Raw genomic sequence first — 24,951 nt, forward strand, 5'->3', positions numbered from 1 at the left:
GAAAAATACTGTCGACGTTTTGGGTCGAAACCCTGCATCAGGATTCAGTGCTCAATCAGAAATCAAAGGTCCTGACGACCCGAAATGTGGACAACTCCTTTCCTCCCACAGACGCTGCTCGACACGTTGAGTCCTTCCAGCAGACTGTTTTGTTGTCTCAAATGCTTCAGCGATGCAATGTCTATGGATAAAGCATTCATGACATTGACAGGTCATAAGGAAACGTGTTGAATTTGATACAGTGAATGAAGATTACAACGTATGTCGATTTTTATTCTTGCATATCTTTGATTTAAAAAAACGCAAGGACAGAGGAAAGTGCAGGTGAAAGGGGAAGGAGTGAATTGTAATGACTGAGCTTAAAGTCCTACAATAACTTCAACCGCAGAAGTTTTACCAGTTACATCAATGTGACATTTGCTATTCCTCAAATCAACTGCAAGCCTGTGACTGTTAAGAGATGGGCTGTCACTATAAAGCTCCTTTTACATGTCATATTTATTGCATGAGGCTGGATTAGATTTGACCCAATATAGCTGAAACATTGTCTGCCTGTTCCCAAAGTGAAATAGACATCATTTTCCATAATGTTAGCAAGGGGTCAGTTCTCTGTGAACCATTGCCTAAAATTTGCTAATCCTCTTGCCTCAACAACATTGCACTTGAAGGACAAAGAGTACAGAAATAGTGTGTGTGAGAGGCCAATCCCAGAATGCAGTCAGTATCCATGTGCACTTTGAACTATGGATAAACAACGAGCAGCTGAGGATGGATTCAAGGTGAATCCAATCACAGGTTTCTAGTCACATTTTCACTGTTGGTTCTGAGGAATCACCCCCTTGCAGATGACAATGGCTCAGTGATGTGGATTTCTTCTTTGTCATCTGCATTACCTGCAAGGAATTGGCATCATTTCCAACAATAGGCATGTCATTGAATTGGCTGAGTGGAACATAGAACATAGAACAGTTCAGCACAGAAAAAGGTCATTCAGGCCATGATGTTGTGCCGAACTAATTAAATGAGGAATTAAACACTTAACTAAACTAATCCCTTCTGCCTATGCAATGTCCATATCCCTCCATCCTCTGCAGAATCATGTGCCTTTTAAACACCCCTACTGTATCTGTCTCCACCACCACCTCTGGCAGCGCATTCTAGGCACCCACCACTCGGTGTAAAAAAACATGCCCCACACATCTTTGAACTTTCCCTTCTTACCTTAGTATTAGACATCTTGACCTCAGAAAAAGGTATCAGCTATCTACCCTATCTATGCCTCTCATAATTTTATAAACTTCTATCAGGTCTCCCCTCAGCCTATGCCGCTCCGGAGAAAACAACCCAAGTTTGTCCAACCTCTCCTTATGGCATTTCAAGGGAAAAGTAAGTTGAATCTCTTCTTCAGTTTCATGTGCCTGGCCTGAGTGGCTGCCCATCCTGAAATACAGCCACACTGAGACTGCAAAGTTTGCAATCAACCTCAACCACCTCGCGGTCGCCTCTAGTCCTGTGGCCGGCCATCAGAAACGTTAAACGGGGCTTCAGTCTGATGTCTCCTGATGCTGAGCAAGTCAGTCACCAGTGGACATGACAGTCACTGAGAGCAATGCAGACATCACAAGTCACATGAGTCCAGTGTCCTTCACTGACATTTCCAACATCTCCAAGTTGTATAGTTATGTGGGAAACATATCCTGCATACAGAATTAACACCAAGCACCAGATAATTCTGTTCCGCAGATTCCACTGGAATTTGTTTGTTAATTTCCTGCCATTTGAAGGCAGTGTAAAACTTCCTTCAACATTTTTGTATGTCACCATGGTGTCTCATTCTTCTAATCTACCCTTCCCCTTGTAAACCATTGTCCTCTAAAATGTTTAAGATAGATATGAGTAAATAATGAGCATCATAAACATGTGAGTTACTGATACAAAGGAATACATGTGGTCGACAGTGCCTTCCTAGGGCACTGCACAGGAGCTAAATCGTAATCTGCGGTGGAAAGTTTTACGAGGCTGTCACAGAGCAAATAACATTGATTAAAATCACTTGGACAGCACTGAACTGTCAACTTTCTTTCTGTCTTAGTGCACTTTTGATGCAAGAGAATCAACCTTGAAATTACATAAAGTAATATTATTTCATGAAGTTCATTTGTATTAGATTGGCACCTTTCACAACCTCGGGACATTAAAGGTGCTTCAAAGCCAATGAAGCAGACTTGGAGAGTGATTTCATATGTAATATTGCACATACAGTGGCCAATTTGAGCACAGCAAGTCCCCCCAATAGCAATGTGATAAAGCTTTTAGTGATATTGATTGAGGGAGAAATATTCACCAGAACACAAAGACTTCTTCAGAATAGTTTTATGGGATCTTCTAGGACCTTTTAGGAAGAGTAGAAATGGCCTTGGATTAGCATCTCACAGAAACGATGAGATGAAGAGAAATATCTTCACTCAGAAGATGGTGAACCTATGGAATTCTCCACAACAGAAGGCTGTGAAGGCCATGACACTGAATATATTTAAGGAGGAGGTACAAAGATTTCAGAATCAAGTTTATTATCACTGGCATACGTTGTGTAATTTGTTGTTTTGCGGTAGCAGTACAGTGCAAGGCATAAAAATTACTATAGGTTACTAAAAATAAATAAATAAATAGTGCAAAAGAGGAATAACGAGGTAGTGTTCATGGGTTCATGGACTGTTCAGAAATCTGAAGGGGAATAAACTGTTCCTGAAATGTTGAGTGTGGGTCGTCAGGTTCCTGTATCTCCTCCCCAGTGGTAGTAACGTGAAGAGGGTGTGTCCCGGATGATGGATGCCACCTTCTTGAGGAACCACCTCTTAAAGATGTCCTTGATGTTAGGGAGGGTTGTGCCCATGATGGATCTACAACCCTCTGCAGCCTTTTTCAATCCTGTGCCTTGGAGCCTCCATACCAGGCTGTGATGCAACCAGTCAGAATGCTCTCCACCATACATCCAGAGAAATTTGTGAGTCTTTGGTGACGTACCAAATCTCCTCAAACTCCGAACGAAGAAGAGTCGCAGGTGTGCCTTCTTCGTGATTGCATCAATGTGTTGGGCCCAAGATAGATCCTCTGAGATGTTGATGCCCAGGAACTTGAAGCTGCTCACCCTTTCCACCGCTGACCCCTCAACGAGAACTAGTGTGTGTTCTCCCGACTTCCCCTTCCTAAAGTCCACAATCAATTGTTTGGCCTTGCTGACATTGAGTGCGAGGTTGTTGTTGCGACACCACTCAATCAGCCGATCTATCTCACTCCTGAACACCTCCTTCTCACCATCTGAGATTCTGCCAACGACAGTGGTGTCGTCAGCGAATTTATAGATGGTGTTTGAGCTGTGCCTAGCAACACAGTCATGAGTGTAGAGAGAGTAGAGCAGTGGGTTAAGCACACATCCTTGAGGTGCGCCTGTGTTGATTGTCAGCGAGGAGGAGATCCACACTGACTGTGGTCTATCCATAAGGAAGACTAGGATCCTGTTGCAGAGGGAGGTATGTTATTCAAGGTACACACTCAACCACCCAGGTCTTGATGAAGTAGGTGATGGCTGTGGCATATTCATTTAGATCTGACGATGAATCCTTGAATATGGTCCAGTCCACCAATTCAAAGCAGTCCTGTAAATGCTTCTCCGCCTCCCTTGACCATACCTGTGCGGCCCTCACCACTGGTGCTGCGGTCCTGTCTCTGCCTATAGGTCAGAAGTAGAAGTACAGCCAGGTGATCGGACTTGCCAAAGTGCGGGCATGGATGGCACGGTAAGCGTTCTTGATGGTGGTGTAGCAGTGATCGAGTGTGTTGTCTCCTCTGGTTCCGCAGGTGACATGTTGGTAGTTTGTCAGAAACTTTTTCAAGCTGGCCTGGTTGAAGTCCCCCATGATGATCGGGAAGGCAACATGGTGTGCTGTCTCGTGACTGTCGATCACGGTGCTCAGCTCCTCCAGTGCCAGCTTGACATTTGTCACTGGTGGAATGTACACCCCTACCAGGATTTCCAGACATAAAAAGCATCAAGGTGTGTGGGGAGAGAATGTGAATATGGCATTATGATAGAAGGTCAGCCATGTTTGTATTGAATGATGAAACAGGTTTGAAGGACTCGGTGACTTACAACTTATCCCATTTTCTATTTTAATCTGTTTCTGTGGTACTTCTGATGGTTTAGTATTCCCTCATTGCTCCATTGGACTATCAACATTTTCTCTCCATTACAAGGAACATAGAACAGTTCAACACAGAAATAAACCTTTCAGCCCACAATGTCTGTGCTGACCCTGATGCCAATTCAATTGAACAAGACTTCTGATCCCATGTTACTTCTGGGCATGGCTGGCACAAATTGGGTTGGCACACTTATTTCCTAACATAATCCACCAGTTCTTCCACTTGAGTTGACAAGTGCGACTTGTTCCCGTGCCTTGGTACAGAATATTGGTAAGGCCACATCTGGAGTACTGCATACAGTTTGGGCCCCCTTACCTGTAAAATCATGAGGGGCTTAGACAGGATCAATACACACAGTCTTTTTTCCCAGGGTTGGGGTATCAAGAACTAGAGGACAGAGATTTGTGAGAGAGGAGAGATTCAAAAGAAATCTGAGGGGCAACTTTTTCACCCAGAGGGTGGTCCATTTATGGAACGAGCTGCTAGAGGAAGTGGTTGATGCAGGTACATTAACAACATTTGATAGGCACTTGGACAGGTACATGGATAGGAAAGGTTTAGAGGGATATGGGTCAAACGTGGTCAAATGGTAATTACTTAGATGGGCATCTTAGTCAGCATGGACCAGTTGGGCCGAATGGCCTATATCCATGCTGTGTGACTCTACAGATATAGTAGCATTGGAGTGCAGAAGGCAATTCCTGGATGAGACGATTGTCCCATTAGAAGAGGCTGCACAGGTTGGCTCTGTATACTTTGGAGTTCAGAAGAATGAGGGCTGATCTTATTGAAGCAAATGAGGTCCAAATGTCAGAGTCGATGTCAAGATGTTTTCACTAATGGGAGAATCTTGAATGAGGGGACACAGTTTCAAGATAAGAGGGCGATCATTTAAAACTGCGGAACAAAGAAATTTCTTCTCACAGAGGGTGGTGGAATTCTTTACCCCAGAATGTTGTGGAGGCTGGATCGTTAGAAATATTTAGAATGAAAGGAGATACATTTTTGAAAGATTTGGGAATTAAGGGCTATGGGGATCTGACTCAGAGACAGAGTAACGGTCTGGGGTAAATCAGCCATGACCATATTGAATGGTGGGACAGGCCTGAGGGGCCAGGTGACCTACTCCTGCTTCTGTTTTCTTATGTTATTGTATTAACTAAAATTTATAGAACTGAGGAAATGCAGCTCTCCCATTGAAGTAAACCTTGCTTTACCAACTGAAATACTGGGCAATGGTCCAGAGGTGTGGACAGAAAACACTGGAGACATGCCCTCAACTCTCATCATGGCTTCTGGGAGCTTAAGTTCAGTTTAATAAGTCTGGAAAGCTCGATTCTGTAATGGTAACCATGAAACCACCAGATTGTTACAAGAATCCAGACACAAGATACTGCAGATGCTGGAATATGGAGCAACAAACAATCTGCCAGAGTTCTGATGCATGGTCTTGACCCGAAACGTTGATAGTTCATTTCCTCTCACAGATGCTGCTCAACCTATTGAGGTCCTCCAGAAAGGTGGTAAATTGGTAAATTGGTTTATTATTGTCGCATGTACCGAGGTACAGTGACAAAATGGATAGAGCTGAGGAAATACACATCTTCCAGTAAAGTAAACCTTGCTTTACCACAAAAAACATTTGAGACATGACCTCAAATCTCATTATGGTTTCTGGGGGTTTATGCATCCCATCCATACAGATCATTTAATTACAACAGTGCATTGAGGTAGTCCAAGGGAAAGTAATAACAGAATGCAGAATAAAGTGTTACAGTTACAGAGAAAGCGCAGTGCAGGCAGACAATGAGGTGCAAGGCTATAATAAGGTAGACTGTGAGGTCAAGAGTCCAACTTACTTTTCAATAGTCTTATAACAGTGGGATAGAAGCTGTTCTTGCCACTCCCCTTCTCCTCTTCATGCTGGCCACCTCGCCTCTCCACTCTCAGTCCTAATGCAGGCTTTTGACCTGAAACATTGACAGTTTCTATCCTCCCACAGATGCTGCTTCACCTGCTGAGTTCCTCTAGCACATTGTTTGTTGCGTTAAGTAGAAGCTGTCCTTGAACCTGATGGTACGTGCTTTCAGGCTTTTGCATCTTCTGCCCGATGGGAGGAGGGAGAAGAGAGAACGTCCAGGGTGGGCGGGGTCTTAGATTTTGTTAGTTGCTTTACCGAGGCAGTGAGATGTGAAGACAGAGTCCATAGAGGGGAGACTACTTCCCATGATGTGCTGAGCTGTGTCCACAACTCTGCAGTTTCTTGCGGTCACGGGCAGAGCAGTTGCCATAACAAGCTGTGTTGTATCCAGAAAGGATGCTTTCTGTGGTAGAAAGCTATGGTTGTTTGCTGTTATAAAAATCCATCTGCTTCACCAATATCCTTAAGGGAAAGGAATCCACCACCTTTACCTGATCTGGGACCATATGTAACTCCCAACTCCATCAATGCGGTTAACTCCTTGTTGCCCTCTGATCTGGCTAGCAAGATATTTAATTCAGGGGCAATTAGGGTTGGGCAATAAATGTTGGGCTTGCCAGAACTTCCTTCATCTGTGAACGTACTGGAATTCTCATTAGCTGGTTTCGCTGAACACTTGTTATGATGGCCATTGCAGCATACCCACACAGTGTATCCACAGCCCCCCCACTTGTACTGTGCTCCTCCATAAATGTGTTCCCTGCACAACTTCCCATCCAGTTTAGCCGTTGGTGGATGGAAACATTCCTCTCTGACTTGTCACAGCTGACCAACCTCAGTGTGCTTCAAGACCTACATCTGTCCAATAATTGTAGCCTGGCTCAAAAAACTGACAAGAAAATAGATAGCTTCCTTTTCAACTCAGACCAATGGAGATAAATGGATGAGTGCACACCTGACTGGGCTCCCTTTGACATTTCATAGCAGTGTACAGAAGGTCAGCAGTCTGAGCTTCTGACTAAATCAGCAGCTGATATAAATGACAGGTCTCTGCCTCTTCCACCAATGCAAGAGTTATGCTCTGGCACATCCACAGGCTACGGTTGAACCATTCGCACAGGTTAACAGTGGAAATTTCCTCACTCCAGCTCAACTTTCTATCCTTATCCCTCCTCCACATCCCTGCCACCATTTGTTGGGGTGCTAACACATGCGGTTAAACATTTGCCCCTGGTTGAGGTTTTGGTTTCTGGCATGTGTCTGCTCAGAAAGCAAGATGCAGAAGTTTTCTAACAGAGAAGGGAGTTGGCGTGAATGCCACTCCCTTACCTGAGTTTAGAACATGGACTCTGAGCCTCCAGAAATTGATATGCTGCAAGCCGTGTAGGGTACTTAAAAAAATATTTTCATTTTCTCTAAACATTTTTGCTTGGTAATTGAAGATGGTCCTAAAGTCAACGACTATCTCATTGTGTTCTCTGCCTCTGCTTTCCAATTGCTGTGGGAGGGCAGTGCATTGCAACAATGTGTTCGTTGACCGGTGATGGGAAGATGAAGAAGGGTCAAGAGATCTTGTGAAGGAACCTCTGAGAATGTGCCCACCCATGGATCCATGGAAGAAGATCCGTACCCAGGTTCCCTCTTGGCCACTACTAAACAAAGGAGCTATTTTCACTGTGCCCCAGTTGTGGACACGTTTCATGATCCCTTATGTCCTAGTTGGAGGCAATTGCATCTGCGTTCGCTGGTGTACTGATTTAAGCAATGACAATGCATGATTGGAAAGGATCTGTTTCTTGTCCCCAGTATCCCGTTTATAGCTAATCTGTCAGTGTCTTGTTTGTCCTAGTTATACAGCATGAATTCCCTTGGGTCCCAATTCTAAAATGATATACCTGTTGTCTTCTCCTTCCCCTTCAGATTTTTGGATTTTGATTTGAGTTGGCCAAACAACAGTTATCTTGAGTTGAAAACCTTCAGGATATCATTCGATTCTATGAATTACTGGTAAAGAAAGAAAAGGGATCAAGGGTCAGAGAGCCTCCTGAAGTGACGACGTTAGATGCGTTTTATTTAACTGGTGTCTCCATAGATAACCCATTGTTTCCTGAAGCAATTGTACCATTGGGAGCAGAGTCTCATAAAGCAAAAATTTCTTGTGTCGGGGCTGATGACACCACGGTGCATTTTCAAATTCCACTGAGATAATAACTTAAAAGGAATTGGGTCCCAAGAGACGGAAAAACACATCAAAACAATCTAGACAAGAGCTGACTGGTATGCAATTAATTAAATCCATAACTCAATGCATTATAGATGTCAATATAAACAGACAAAAAAAATTGGGCAAGCTTACAATGAGGTCGTGCATGCTATATTCCGCACTAAAGGGAATAGAGGGATATGGATCATGTGCAGGCAGGTAGGTTTAGTTTAACTTGGCATTACAATCGGCACAGACATTCTGGGCCAAAGGGCCTGTTCCTGTGCTGCACCGTTCTATCTTCTGCAAAGTGATGACATTCACAGTGCTCGTTCTGGGTTTTTTAGGCGTTGCGGACTGGTCTCAGCATTTTGTGGCAGGTCTGGGAAATCTCCCTGGTGTGGAAGGGGGAAAGAGAAACAACTGCATTTGCAGAGGACCTTCATTTCATAACAAAGCTAAACATCTCAAGGTGCTTTAAAGAAGCAGAATCAAACCAGGTTTGATTCCAAACCACGTTCAGGGAATTTACGACAGGGTACCCAGCTTCTGCCCTGTCTTTGTAGCCATGGTTTTTATGTAACAGAGCTGAGTTTTTGGACAATGGATATTAAACATGGGGCACTCAGTGATGGTAATGTCAGAAGTAGATGCTTAGATTCTCTCTTGTTAGAGATGATCATTGGTTAGAACTTTTGTGACATACATGCCACTTATCAGCTCATGCTTGAATGTTGTCTCGGTTCTGCAGCACACAGGCATGGGCTGCATCACTTGTGGTGAATCAAACAAAACACTGTTCGATCATTGACAAGTTTCCCTGTCTCTGATGTTGGGGAGGATCAAGCATGCAGAAATGGAGGAGTGCAGAGGTTAATGTATGACTCAAGGAGAATGGACTTAGGCTGCCGTATTGCATGCTTGCAATGTAATGTTGTACCTGGCCTTCAATATGGTGTGCCTGAGGAGAAAGAGGCTACGATTGTGCTCTGTAACAAATTAGGCTGCAGAGTCACCCGCTTCTCTGTTCCTATCCTTCGTGGATGGGATCAGGGAAACTTTGAATGTGTTGATTTTTCCTCTTCACCAGCGACTGTCTGAAGATACACAGACACCGCAGCTCATTTTCAATGAAAGCACCTTTCCCAGGTTGCCTTTAAGGCTCTTCAGATATCTTGAGTGTGACAAAGCAATAAAATAAATTATTCAATTGAATTCTAAATGCATGGGAAAGTTTTTCTTTCCAATATCTATTGGTATTGACATCTATAAGGCAATAAATTATGGATTTAATTAGTATTGGTCAGCTGCTCCTAGATCGTTTCATATATGAGTTTTCCTCATTCAAATTATACCTGCTGGCTGCTGACAAATCTCTGGCAATCCAGAGCTGGTGTCTGATACCTTGCTCCTCCCACAGGGTACCCAGTTGCAATCCTCTCCAAGGTAATTAACAGAAATCAGTGAATTGACAAGAACTTTCTGACTGTAACAAAAAAACACCAAAATCTTCAGCTTTGTTGAACAGGAATTGATGTTTATTTATTAGTCACATGTACATCGAAACACACAGTGAAATGCATCTTGCTGCATTACTGAAAATGTGCTGGGGGCAGCCCGCAAGTGTTATCACTCTTCCGCCGCCAGCATAGCATGCCCACAGCTCCTAATCTGTATGTCTTTGGAATGTGGGAGGAAGCCGGAGCATCCGGAGGAAACCCACGCTGACATGGGGAGAACGTACAAACTCTTGACAGACAGCGACGGGAATTGGACCCAGGCTGCTGGCGCTGTAATAGCGTTACGCTAACCACTACACTACGGTGCCGCTAAGTAAGTTTGTATCTGCATACAAAGGCATAGTTACATCTATAACTGTAACACGATATTCTGCATTCTGTTTGCTTCTTTACTTCCTTGATGTACTTATGTATGAAATGATCAGTCCGGACAGCATGCAAAACAAAAGCTTTTCACTGTATCTCGCTACATGTGACAATAATTAATCAATACCAATATCTAGTGATTTCACCAGCCCTAAAAGAGTATTCCAGATCTACCATACTTTCCATAATTGCATGACTTTTGACAACGTAATAATTAAGTTTTATTTTATATTTTTAAAACTGATAGGGTGGTAACAAGAAAAAAACTTGCAATCAAGATGTCAGTAGGGTGATTCTTGACACTGTGGTCAAATTATCTTGATTGGTCTTAGAATAGTGTGCACTTAATGGAAAACACTAAGTCTGTAAGAATTGTTATTTTCAACATTATGGATATTGAGCCATTTTGTTTCTGAAGTCTCTAAATAGATGTGATACATCAGTTTTTAGCAAGAAATTGGCAGGGCAATGGATTATCTCAAATCTTGAAAGAAGGATGCAACACTGAGTAATGCTTCTAAAGGCTTTGCAGTTGGATGTCTTTAGCTATTGGAGTCAGCATTATACTTTTGAAAGTGCAGTTCTTCCTTCTAATGATGAAAAGCCTTGATCCTGACTGCAAAAAAAAGCTTTGAGATTAGAAAATACCTCATCTTCTCATCTCAAGACATGAATCTTGAGATAAATGCCCAGCTCTTGTGTTTGCGTAACAACCCCATGGCAGAACAGATTGAAAGGCACTGCGCTGTGAAGCAAAGGGAAGAGATTTTAATCTTCAGTGAAGCTCAGCCATGTATCATTTGGCCAAGAGTTGTGAGATTATTTTTAGGAGAATGTATTCAAGGATTAGATGCCTTCCCTGCAGAAGAGGGAAATCTTTCCAAAGGTGGATTTACCTTTTTGCATGTTGGCTGACTGATTTCCTAATATCAAAGAGCAGTCAGGAAGCTGATGCGGTACAGATCACTGTGGAAAACAAAGTGAACACTAGATTAAGGAATTGGAGCTAAAACAAATCTTGATTTTTATTTTAAAGTTGTTCTGGTTACACCATAGTGAGTCAGGTAAAACGATACAAAGATTGTCATTGTTCAATCCCTAATCACTTCTGAACAAATGGGTTTCAGCCAGGGCCTCTGTCACCTGGTGCCTACAGCTTGGGAGAGAGACAGACAAGCTCGAACTTACAACTGGTGCCAAAGTGTGAGTGTGCTTTTGCATGTGTGAATATGTGGACCTCCATGTGTGTGTGCACATGTTTGTACATGATGAATGTGTGTGTCTGTGTGTGGGCATGTATCGATATTAATGGTGCATGTGTTTATGTACGGCATGTATGTATGTGCATTTGTTAACTTATATGAATGTACTGTATGTATTGATATGTGTTTGCATGTGTGTGCACGTCTAATGTATTTATGCATGTGTGGTTTGGGTAACAGCTTCACAAGGACCACACATCATCTCTAAATAGCCACAGAGGAGGGATGGTCCCTTGCAGGAGATTGTTGGATTTATCCTGGTGGGAAGGAGAGTGCAGGGTGGATGGTGCACCTCACATCTGTCGACAATAAATGAATAAATTACCCTCTTGGTTACTGCTCTCAGGAAATAAAGGGAGGAAAAGCAGGGAGATATCCAATGTCTTTTCTTTAGGTATAAATAGGAAATGCTGGGGACAGTCAGCAGGTCAGGCAGCATCTGCGGAAAGAGAAACAGAGTTAACCTTTGAAGGTCGGTTATCCTTCGTCAGAAGGATAGAGCCAGCCAAGGGCCTTCAACTCAAAACGCTAACTCTGTTTCTCTCTCCACAGATGCTGCCTGACCTGCTGAGTGTAACCAGCATTTTCTGTTTTTATATCAGGTTTCCAGTATCTGTAGTTTTTTGAATCTGATTTCTTAAGGTATCCAATCAGGTTGAGGATATTGCCAGAATTAATGCTATAAACCTCTGCAAGAGGTTGTATTTTACATCCTAAAGGTGATTCTTTTTCCTTATGTTGCGTTAATGAAGCTTTAGCTCCAATGGCATGCATTGCATCTGCTGAGGTTGATTCCTGTTAAATTACCACTTCTACTTACACAACTGATCCTAAAGCTCCCTGTCTCTGAGAGGGATTGAAATTCAATATTTAATTGTCTTCCAGACAGGATGTGCTACAAGATGCTTTCTGTACCTGAAGCGGTCAATTCTGCAATACATGATGCATTAGGAAACCAGACAAGGGCATTGATTGATTTATTTTTAGGATGTGGGTATTGCAAAGGGTGCTGTAAGCTGAGCCTTTGAATAATTTGGAGGCAGAGATCGGTGAGACAAGGGGGTGAAAGGTTACCTGGGGTAGAAAGGAATGCAGAGACGAGATTACATTCAGATCAGCCATGATCTTATTGAATGGTGGAGCAAGCTCCAGGATCTGAGTGACCTGCTGCTGCTCCTCATTCATATGTTCGTTTGTAATTGGTTGGAGAGGTATGGCAATTGGGTCAAGAGCAGATGACATTGGTTGAGAGGGGTGGACAATTGAATTGAGGATAGGGGTCATTGGTCAGAGGGTAGCTGAATTGGGGACAAGGCCATTGATCTAATTGAATAGGGACAGGAGACACAAGAGACTGCAGATGCTGGAATCTGGAGCAACAAACAATCTGCTGGAGGAACTCAGCAGGTCGAGCAGCATCTGAGGGGGTGAGAGGAATTGTCAACATTTTGAGTCTAAATCCTGATCACACCTTTACTCCCTGAAGTGTGGCTCGACCCGCTGACTTCCTCCAGAAGTTTTTTTGTCATTGATTAAGAGGGTTGGCTTAGATGATTCAGAGTAGAGGACGTCAATCTGGGGACCAATCAAATCAGGGGCAGTGATTATGGATCACTGGGAGTTGGGTTTGGGGCAGGGGTCATCGATGAGTGGGATTCATCGATTCAAGAGAAGGAATCTTTTGTTAGGCGGTCGTCATCAGGGGCAGGGCTCAACTTTTTGGGAGTATCCAGGCAGGAGCAGGGGTCATCAGTCGGAGGGAGTTGAGTCGGGGCTAGAGTCAATATTTGAAAGGGTTTGTTGAATTGGGAGGAGGGGTCATCGGTTATGGTGGGCTATTTGAATCAGTGACAGGGGTCATCGGTCGGTGGGGGAGTTGTTGTGTTGAGGGAGGTGCTGCTTAGAAGGGAGTCTTGGGTAAGGGAGGTGGGAGGTTATTGAGGTGGGGATGGTAATATCAGTACTATGGGTAGGCGGTTGGGGTCCCCAAGGAGAGGTGGTAATTAAATAACTGAAGACCACTTATACCTAGTCTGGCCCTGATCTGGAACACCCTTTCCAGTCACAAACCCTGCCACTCTGAAAGCCTACCTCTGCAGGACAGTGTGGGGTATTCCAACCCAAAGGAAACCCCCAGAGGTGGCAAATAAAAGGAATGTCATTGGCTGGTACTGCCTCTATGTGTTACGTGCACAGGGGAACTGGGGGAGAAAATCACAGTCTGTCCCATTCCAGCTTATTTTTCGGAGAAAATGGATCTGATAGCATGCTGAAATATGGGGCTTCACGCTCTAGTTTCTCAGCAGTTACATTGCCAAGTCAGGATACCCTAAGACTTGGAGGGAAACATTCAGCATGTGCACCTGCTGCCCTTGTCCCTCTGGGGAAGTGCTGTCAAGGCAGCCTGGGTGAGTAGTGCTGTGTGTCCTGTTATTGCTATGCATTGCAACCATGGTGCCCTGTGATGGGGGCAGTGAATGCTCAAGGTGGCTGGTGAGCTTATGAAGCAATCAGCTGTGTCCTAAAGGATGGCAGAGCCCATGGGGTTTTCCTTAACTTAGCAGATTTAATATAAAATTAAATCAACAATGCAAATGAATAAATATTGGAATTACTCAAAGAGTGTCAAAAGGCAACCAGAGAAGAAAGGACAGTTCCCAACAAATTATGAAAAATTTCACATTTGCAATATTTCTGAAGCAGACTCATAAGTTCAAATAATTAGTACCCGTAATGGTATCAATTTTAGCTGAATATACATTAATTCATCTCTGTTACGTTGTCTGGACAGCAAATCCTCCCACATTTATAATGTGAGAAACGCTTGAATCTATTATAAAGAGATTAATTCAAACACACAGTTAATGAGCATACAGATAATAATTCAAATGGACTGCAAATTACGAAAGGCTGCTCACTCTAGCAAACGTCATTAGAATTGGGAAGATAAATCAGAAAGTGCTGGAAGAGCGCAGTTGGTGGGTCAGAGTCTGAAAAGAAGTAAGGCAGGTTAACATCTCAAGCATGACACTACTTCAGAAGCAGATGGATTTGTTATGAAGTTTATTTAAGATCTCCTGCACTTAAATTATTTTAAAAAATTCTCTCTGTTGGAATGTGGAAAGGTAATAGACCTGATGGATAATGGAGGCAGAATGTTAAAGGATGTATGCAAATGTATGCTCTGCAGCCCTTTTCTGTAAGCGGTGCACAGTAGGAACATGAGATCAGAAGGAGGCTACATACCATCTTGAGCCCCTGCTGCCATTCATTGAGATCGTGGCTGATCTGTCAGTGCCTTTTCTCCGTGTCACTTAGTGCAAAAATCCATCAATTTCAAATTAACAATTGACTGAATTGTCATTTGCAGAAGTGTTCTGAATCTTTGCCATCCTCCCACTTTCATTCCTTGTCCCAGTTCCTCCAGCAGTGGGGAGAGTTCCTCTTAATAACTTGAAAACCACAGTCAAGCCACTCCTTAACCTTGTAAATCTCAGGCAACATATTCCCGTGCATCTGTAGCCCTTGTCCCTTAAGGGCCACAGGTCTGGGAAATGCCTTGGTGAGTGGTGCTGTGAAACTCTTGTTTGCACAACCTTGTAATTTAACCTTTGGAGTTCGGGTATTGTTCTGGTAACCCCTCTCTGAAAGCATTCCAAGCCCTAAATGTTTTCTCACCCTGTTGTACAAGACATTAGTTGGTCCGCACTTGGACTATGGTGTGCAGTTCCAGTCACCACACTATAGGAAGGACATGATTAAACTCGAGAGGGTGCAGAAAAGATCCACAAGGATGTTGTCTGGATTGGAGGGCTTGAGTTATCAGGAGAGATTCGATAGGATAGGTCTGTTTTCCACGGAGCATAGGAGGCTAAGAGGTGACATGATAGAGGTTTATAAAATTATGAAAGGCATAGATAGGTTAGGTCATCAGAATCTGCTTCCCACGGTAGGTATGTATAAAACTAGAGGGCATAGGTGAGAGGGAGAGGTTTAAAGGGGATCTGAGGGGTAAATTTTTCACACAAAGAGTAATTGGTACCTGGAATGAGCTGCCAGAGGAGGTGGTGGAGGCAGGAACAGTAACTACATTTAAGAGGCATCTGGCCAGATACTTGAATGAGCAGGGCACAGAGGGACATGGAGTTAATGCAGGCAAGTGGGATTAGTACAGATAAGCCTGATAAATGGCGTTGATGCCGTGGGCTGAAGGGCCTGTTTCTATGCTGTACAACTGTATGACTATGACTCTCTGAATAACCATGCAGAGACATTAAGAGAGATGCAGCAATGGGAACAGGCCTTTCAGCCCACCAAGTCCATTCTGACAATCAAGAACCCATTTTTGCACTAACCCTACCCTAACCCATTTTAGTTTCCCCATGTTCCATCTTTACCCACCTTCCTCTCGCAGATTCTACCACCGACCTACGCACTAGGGGCAATTCCCAGTGGCCACTTAACCTACCAACCTGCACACCTTTGGGATGTGGGAGGAAACCAGAACACCCGGAGGAAACCCGTGCGGTCAGGATTCAGCTTGGGACACTGGACCCATGAGGCAGCAGTTCTACTCGCTGTGACACTGTGCCACCAGTAATATCCTTCATTAAAGGATAGCAAAGTCGGTGGACAGGCTTCTTTATGCAAGTTTGATTGCAGTGCAGGTGGAGATGTGAGCTGGCAATCCTTTTCCTACTTGACCGCCAGTGAGGATATAGACAATGAAAAGGGGTAACCGTAGCTCAGTTAAACTGTTGGCCTCAAGTCTGGGCTCATAATTCAGAAATCAAATCCACCATGGCTGCTGGTGATTTTAAATAAATGGAATAGAAGTAAAAGGTTGGTGTCATAGAGTATAAAACCATAGAACCATAGAGTAATAGTCATAGAACCATAGAGTAACCACAGCAAGGAAAAAGGCCCTTCAGCCCCATTTGTCCATGCTGACCAAGATGTCTATCTAAGCTAGTCCCATTTGCCTGCATTTGACCCATAAATCTTTCCTATCCATGGATGCTGCCTTCATGAGGCACCACCTCTTGAAGGTGTCCTTGATGGTGGGGAGGGGTGTGCCTGATGGAGCTGGCTGAGTCTGCAACACTCTGCAGCCTCTTGCGATCCTATGCATTGGAGCCTCCATACCAGGCAGTGATACAACCAGTCAGAGTGCTCTCCATCGTACATCTATAGAAACTTAGAAGTCTTTGGTGATGTACCAAATCTCCTCAAACTCCGAACGAAGTAGAGCTGCTGGAGTGCCTTCTATGTAATTGAATCAATGTGTTGGGCCCAAGATAGATCCTCCAAGATGTTGGCGTCCAGGAACTTGAAGCTGCTCACCCTTTCCACCGCTGATCCCTCAGCAAGAACTGGTGCGTGTTCTCCCGACTTCCCCTTCCTGAAGTCCACAATCAGTTCCTTGCGAGGTTGTTGTTGTGACATCTTCCACAGTTCAAGAAGACAGCCCACTATCACCCCCATTCACTGACAGTTTGGGATAAGCAGAAAATGCCAGCAATAAAAAACTGAGCCGTATTTTGTTCCTTTAGATATTATGGGTCCCTCGTGTAAATTGAACACAGTGAAATCAAAATGGAGACTGCCATCACTTTCCGCTGTGGTATTCATGGAACACAATCTGAGTGTCAGGAACAGTAGTAAATTGGCCAATTATGACGCACTTGCAAAGTGCTGGTTTCACAATCTCCTAAATTACTTCAGTTAATGTGAATGCTAAATATTTAGGTGGGCTTGACTGTGGAGTGTACAGCAAAGCTTTACATTTAGGGCTGGCTGCCAGATTTGAAAGTGTGGTTCACAAACTGAGCCACAAAGTCAAATAAAAATATAATGAGCAATTTTGGGCCCCGTGTCTAAGGAAAGATGATCTGGCCCTGGAGAGGGTACAGAGGAGGTTCACAAGAATAATCCTAGCAATGAAAGGCTTAACCTATGAGGAGCATTTGATGTTTCTGGGCCTGTACTCGATAGAACTCAGAAGGATGAGGGGGGATCTCATTGGAACCTACCAGATACTGAACGGCCTGGATAGACTGGACGTGGAGAGGATGTTTCCAATAGTAGGAGAGTCTAGGGTCCGAGGGCACAGCCTCAGGATAAAGGGACGTCCCTTTAAACTGAGATGAGGAGGAATTTCTTCAGACAGAGGATGGTGAATCTGTGGAATCCATTGCCACAGAGGGCTGTGCAGTCAAGTCATTGGGTGTATTTAATGCAGAGATTGATAGGTTCTCGATTGTTAAGGGGAGAAGGCAGGAGAATATGGTTGAAAAGAAAAATTAGCCATGATTAAATGGCAGAGCAGACTCAGTGGGCCGAATGGTCTAATTATGCCCCTGTATCTTATGGTCTTATGCAGGAACACTGTGTCCTTCCATCTCTGGCCTCTTGTGCAGTCCTCACCCTCCTCACCCCACCATTGACGGACATGCCATCAGCCATCTGGGAACAAAGCTCTGGACATCCCTCCCTAACCTTGTACTCTTCTCCTTTAAGACCAAGCTCCTCAACAAAGCTTTTGGCTACCTGTCTTTGGTTCAGTGTCAATTCTTTTCTGATAATGTAGGATATTTGAGGTCAGATCTTCCGAGGGACCCTGCACCCACAATCTTTGGACTCAAGACAGAGTTATGCTGCTAACTGATCCCTGGTTGACATGTCATAATACAAGATTATACAGAGAGCAAAAGAAAACAACAGGGGATGATTCTGTGTTGCAGGCCATTGTGATAGGTGAAGTCTGAACAAGATAAATGTGTCCTCATTGGATGAAAGGTTAAGCGGGGAACATGACCTAGCTTGTTAAAATAGTGAAAGGAATCGATAAGATAGATGAATCTGGTGCAGAACCAGGATAGAAGAAGCAAATAGTGTGATTCTAAACTGGAAGGTCCCATGCAAAGCCTAGTTTTGAAGGCAACCTTTTCACAATTAGGGATTTTTACCCGAGGGAGCAGACTGACACACCACCTGTAAGGGCCTTCAACTCCTTCGGAAAGGATTTAACCAGAAACACTATGAACTTAGGATTGGATTTGTGATAGAAAAGGGGCATGAAAGTGGCTAAATAGCAAAGCATTTCTGGTGCATGAGATCTTTTTGGTCCCTTGTGCCATCTTTGAGTCAATATCTTCAGGGTCTTTGTCACCTTGTGATCACAAGATCTCAACCTTCATAATGACACAGTCCATAAAACGTCTCACACTTTCCCCTCTACAGTCCTTCACCTCTTTCCCAACCCAGCCCAACACTTAACCCCCGCTTCTCACCCACCATAATTCTTAACCCCGCATAGCCCACCCTTGTTCTTAACGTCCCTCCTTATTAAACAACGTTAACCCCTCTCCGTCCTTTACTCTCATCCTTACTGGTTCCATTCTTAACCCCCTCATCACCCAACCCTCATCTTTAACTCCTGGGTCACCCAGCCCCATTCTCCTGACCTAGACCAGCATTTATTGCCTATCCCTATTTGCCCATAAAAAAGGTGGTGATGAGCCACCTCCTTGGACCTTTCTGCTGAAGGTACTTGGACTGCTGTTGGGCAAGGATTTCCAGGGTTTAGACCCAGCAGTGATGAAGGACAAGTGAAATATTTCTAAGTCAGGACGATGTACGAGTTGGAAGGGAACCTGGTGGTCCCTTGAACCTGCTGCCTTTGTCCCTCTTTGGGGTAGAGGTTACACATTTTGGGAGGTGCTGTTGGGGTAGTCTGGGCGAGTCGTGACACTTTGTACATGGTGCACAATCCATGAATGAAGAAAGCCAAGAGGAAGCAGCTTCCAAAACAGCTGGAAATGCAAAGAAACATGGGACTACAACTGATTATTTTCATTCATTTCTCCACATGGCAGACAAATGGTATGAAAGTTTAAGACCTGGACAAGAAAGCCTGATACTCAAAGCTGGCTGGTAGAGTAACACTGGTTCACTGCATCAATCAATCCCTGCCTCCCTGCAGCTGCTGGGTTTCTCCAACATGACCATTAAATCCTCAAAGCTGCGGAAACGTGAGCCACGTAGCCACATATACAGTACATAGCTCTTCTATTCCTTGACCAGGTCTCAACAAAGTTCTGCTGAACTGGCAGAAAGAGCGCTTGCAGTGGTTGGAGTCAGCTTTCCCAGATTTAAGGAGCGCTTGTCTCTCACAAATGAACTGGAATTTTTGGATTTACAATTTGAAAGCACATGAGCAGACATAGCAGTGTAGATCCAAATAAGTTCAAAGAAACTCCAAGGTTCCTTCATCTGTAACACTTGGAGTTAATCCAGGATATCAGTCAAGAAAGGATTTTCCAGAATCGCTTTTATACATTCATTTCCCACTAAAACAAATGTAGGAATGGAGAAATTCCCAGACTGTGAAATGTTAGTAAAACCATTCTTTTAAAGTTCTTACTAAACATATTGGGGTTTTAATAAAATTCCTGAGCAGCATTTACATAAGACTTGTACTTGTGGCTATTTGTAACTGTTTGTGTTCTGTGCTGCAAGAGTTCAGCTGGTTATACTTACTTCATGCGGATTGTTCTAGTTAACTTTACATTGTCTATAGTAAATAGTTTGTATATTTATTAGCTGTAACAGGGAGAACCTACCTAAATGAGAAAAGGCATCTCTACTAGTGCTCGCTTAAACCCTGCCACTTCATAAAAAAAAATGAAGCTAGCAAGAGATTACAAGTAAACATTATTACAACAATACTGGTACATACGGTAATCCTGGATTAGTGATAAGCATAAACTTTTCTTTAACTTCAAATTATTCTAAGTCACCAGCCACAGAAGGATCCATTACAATATATTCAGGCTCCTGGAAAATTAATACTTGCAACCTAGTGGATACCGGTTAAATTATTGGGCTAGTAATCCAGTAATCTGGACTGCTAAAATGGTGATGTACATTCAAATCCCATCACGTCAGCTGGGAATTATAGAAATCAGGAATAAAATGTTGGAATCGTAATGGAGAACATGAAACTACTTGTTTGTTGTCACTTAAGTCATTTGGGGAAGGAAACTGCCGTCTTTACTCAGTCTGGCCTATCTGGTCTATGGTTGATTTTTAACTGGCAGCTGAAATGTAAAGCAGATAGGATTGGGTGCCTTCAGTCTTGGAAGTTTTACGAATTGTCAATTCAGGGCAAAGACTTTGGAAATAAAAACTAATTCAGTTAAAACTAGCAAGAAATGACAGGGAAACATTTGTAACTGTAGGACTGCTACCCACAGGAATCCTAGTTAACTGATAAGCACGCACATTCTCTTACTTTACTCTCAAACTATTCTAAGTGACTTAATACGCTACAAGACCATAAGACATGGGAGGAGAGTTAGGCCATTCAGCCCATCGAGTCTGCTCCACCATTTGATCATGGGTAATTTTTTATTCCCTCTCAACCCCATTCTCCTGCCTTCTCCCCATAACCTTTGATGTCCTTACTAATCAAGAACCTATCAACCTCTGCTTTAAATATACCCAATGACTTGGCCTCCACAGCCGTCTGTGGCAATGGATTCCACAGATTCACCACCCTCTGGCTAAAGAAATTCATCCTCATCTCTGTTCTAAAGGGACGTCCTTCTATTCTGAGGCTGTGCCCTCTGGTCCTGGACTCTCCCACTATTGGAGACATCCTTTCCACGCCCACTCTATCCAGGCCTTTCAATATTCACTAGGTTTCAATGAGATCCCCCCCCATCCTTCTAAACTTCAGTGAGTACAGGCCCAGAACCATCAAACGCGCCGCATATGTTAACCCTTTCATCCCCGGGATCATTCTTGTAATCCTCCTCTGGACCCTCTCCAATGCCAGCACATCCTTAGGTATGGGCCCCAAGAACAGGAAATGGTGGAAAAATCAGTGGGGCTGGCACCATCTGTGGAAAGAGAAACAGACAACAGTCTGTAATCCTTTCTCAGAACTGGAGGGAAGATAGAGGGAGAAACAAAGGGCATGCGTGTGATAGGATGAGTTGAAATGCTTTAATGCTATCGTTATCAGCACATAAGCTTCTGGGTCTGTATAATGAGTTAATAGTTAAGGTGTAGAGAGCTACCTGGCAGAATTAATGATTAGATATGGCCGTGGAAGAGTCTTGGTCAACACTATAGCATTTGTATCACCATAAAAGCATATGCTATAACTTAACTTTCATGCAAAACTTAAATGATCATAAGCAAGATGTTTGGACACCAGTTTAGTTCTGACCAGGCCACAGTTCCTTAACAGGCAACCAATCAAGTTACTGTATCAACTGCAGAAGTCCTAGATGTTGTATACCTTCTGTCTTTCTGGGAGTTCTGTTGTGCTTGGAGAAACCACCATTCCTGGAAACCAGGAGACTCAGTCAAGGCAACAAAGTAAAGTTCATCTTGCCAGAATCACTCGCCGGAAATCATGTGATTTATAGAATTCAGTCCAGTCGTCAAACGACCCAAGCCTGGGAGTGAGTTCTGCAGTTTTCTTTTGATATCCTGAAGGGATCACAAAACATGGGCAGTACTAAACATTTGGCTGATATATATGATCAGTTAAATTTTAGAAGGCTTTACAGAAACGGCCGCTTATTCGGGCACAAATGGGGATGGGCAATAACTGCTGGCAGCAATACTCACATTAAGTCAATAAATAAGAACTATTGTACTTTACCACACATCTGCAACTTTCAATTAGCCTGGACCCAATAGGATGTCCTCGCATAGCTTTGCATTTCATCCATTGGCTATAATTATTCATACAGCTTTAAGAGGTGCATGGAGCATTATGATAAGTCTAATACATGAGAGCTAGAGTCCTTGGCTGTGGAAAATTATCAGAGCTGGATTCAGAACAAAAAGGTTAAAAGGAGTCACCACTTTAAAAAAAACTCCTTCGTTTTAATCACTTGAAAGACCCATTAGTTCCCCAAACAAATGGAGGAAATTTCTTATGCGTGGTTTGAAATGTTATGGTCACAGGCCAAGTTTCAAACACATTCATTAAATCAGCCAATAATAATAAACCATTGACTAATTTGCCAAGGTAATGAAATCCCGATAAATTTCCCAGCTGGAGGCCAAAGTAATTTCCTGCAGTTTTACTTGAAAACTTGTAAATTGAACTGCAGATGGATCATTTAAGTTCATAAATCAGGCTGCCACAGATTCACCAGAGGTCAACTAGCTCCATTTGTTTGGCACCTTTGTGCAAGCAGTCTGGTATTTCAGGAAATTTACAAAGGCTTTGATTGTGATAGTGATTCAAAGAGGTGAAGTTTAGAAGAGATGGAGAGATTAAGGAGGAAATTCCAGAGCTTGCGATCTTGGGAGCTGAAGGGTTGATCAGCGAAAGTGTTGTGAAGGAAGAGGGGCTGCAAGAATGCGAGTTAGGAAATGGACTGTAAGAAATCTGGGGCACAAGTTGATGTGCGTTGATGAGGCTGTGGAAAGCAACCTTACTCTGGACTGGTCTTACGTTTCAGCCTGTAAGTATATTGACACGGACACCAGCTCTGGAGAGTATTCAGCTCTCCTGCACTGATATTACTGATCTTGACTCAAATAGAATTCACTGCAGCAAAAAGGGGACTTTAGAGAGAGAGAGAGAAAAAATATCAACATTACATCTACAAAAGATTCTGCCGGTGTCATTGTGTACCAATCACACAACTGCCGAGCTATCCCCCTTTCCTGCACCCCCAATGGGAATGTACTACAAAACAGTAAAGCTTCTTTATATGTATAAAGCTAGGCTGAAAAGATTGAATGAAAGATTAGAAAAGGAATAATGCAGCTTAGATCAAATGACTTTCAGTTAAGTTTCTAAAACCCTCCTTAATTAAGTTGCTGCAGAATCAGGGAGTGTATTACACAGGCTGAATTGTATTCAATGAGAAGTTATAAAAGTGACAGGGCAAATGGCACACTATCAATCTGCTTTTGCTTTTGATTAAAGCTAAAATCGTTGGACAAAATCTACGGTGACTGAATTGGATATTTCCTATTTCAAGTTGATATGCAGGAAATCAACTGGCCCTTAAAAACTCTGGGCCTGATTAATAGCTATTCGCCAACAACAGATTAGCAGTAAAACAGTATATTTTGGACAACAGTTAATGCTCCAATGAACTGGAGCATCGTTGCAAATATTATTTGTCCGGCATAATAGAATTGTGCATAATTAATGATTTTGCTCAGACTGGAGCTAAAGGAGCCATGAATGTCAAAAACATTTCATTATTTGTTAAATTTATTTACAGGTCAACTGACTATGGAACCACGTATGAGAAGCTGAATGACAAAGTGGGCCTCAAAACTGTGCTGAGTTACCTGTACGTCTGTCCTACCAACAAGAGGAAGGTAAAAGAAATCATTCACTATGCTGTGCAAGAGAAGTGAGGCCAGGGGTCTCACCTTAAATCAATATATGCATTCGTATAAATAGGGAACGTCCTTGACAAGCGGAGAACTGAAGTCGGTGCCGTTAATTTGCATTGCTGGTTTCCAAGGTTGCTGGCTGCCTTATTAACAGTGATTGTCAAAGGAACTTGACTGGTTGCCCACCTCCTGAGCAAAGTTGTCTGAGGAGATCTATTTCTATCTATTTCTATTCGCTAAAACACATGCTGGGTTATTACCTCTTAGAAACAGACCCTGTAACTGCCCACAGGGAGCACAGTACACCTTCATGAAATACTGTACGGTGGCATTAATAATGTCTTTAACTGCTGCACTTCAAAGACAGGGTGGGCCGTTATCCAAAAGAGTCGTATATACCTTCATCAAATGCAGTTTGTTGCAGAGAAGTGTTCTATGCCCTTGTGAATAAGAGGCCTGAGACTGTGCTGTGGAATAAATGAGAATTCTGAGTGTGTTAGCCTGAAGCTTTTCTCTTTGTTGTACAACTGGATCACAGCCTTGACTGAATTATCAGACAGAAATATATGCCAAAGGTTGCTGCAATCTCTGTGTTATCATCCAATGTTAATCAAAGTGTATGATTATGTAACAGAATATACATCAGGCATTGCACTTAATTAAACATAAGAGACCATACTGTTGTACACAACTGATGAACACAGGGTAAAAGTAGATAAAGTGCTGTGATAATCTGGGAAGGGAAGCATGTTACTGAATAAAAGTATTACATGACTGGAGCTCAATTCTTCTGGTAGCTGTCAGATCAGAATAAAATGAAATTGCAGATTGCATTTATGTAGCATCCTTCAAGAGCTCAGGAGATCCCAAAGACTTTTCTAGCCAATGGTGGATTTATAATCACTTGCCAACGTATACAGAGATAGCTGCTGCAATCAGTCTTGTAGTTTCATCCAGGTGAAAGATGTAGTGATGATGATGGAAGGATGAATATTTGCCAGGACACTGGGGAGAATCACATGCTCTTTTTCAAGATACTGCTGTGAGCTCATTTACATCCACCTGTAATAACTGAGAGGGCTTTGATGTTAT

General features: G+C 43.1%; 1 protein-coding gene across 1 annotated transcript in view; it reads left to right on the forward strand.

Annotated features, from left to right (window-relative positions):
• The window catches only part of LOC127576893 (VPS10 domain-containing receptor SorCS1-like), an 856,973-nt gene that overhangs the window by 470,625 nt on the left and 361,397 nt on the right, over positions 1–24,951 (forward strand). The window contains exon 3 of the mRNA XM_052027714.1: positions 23,742–23,841. Coding sequence (XP_051883674.1) covers positions 23,742–23,841 — 100 coding nt within the window. The remainder of the gene's footprint in view (positions 1–23,741; positions 23,842–24,951) is intronic.

This window comes from Pristis pectinata, chromosome 12 (assembly GCF_009764475.1).
Source record: "Pristis pectinata isolate sPriPec2 chromosome 12, sPriPec2.1.pri, whole genome shotgun sequence".
Classification (NCBI taxonomy): domain Eukaryota; kingdom Metazoa; phylum Chordata; class Chondrichthyes; order Rhinopristiformes; family Pristidae; genus Pristis; species Pristis pectinata.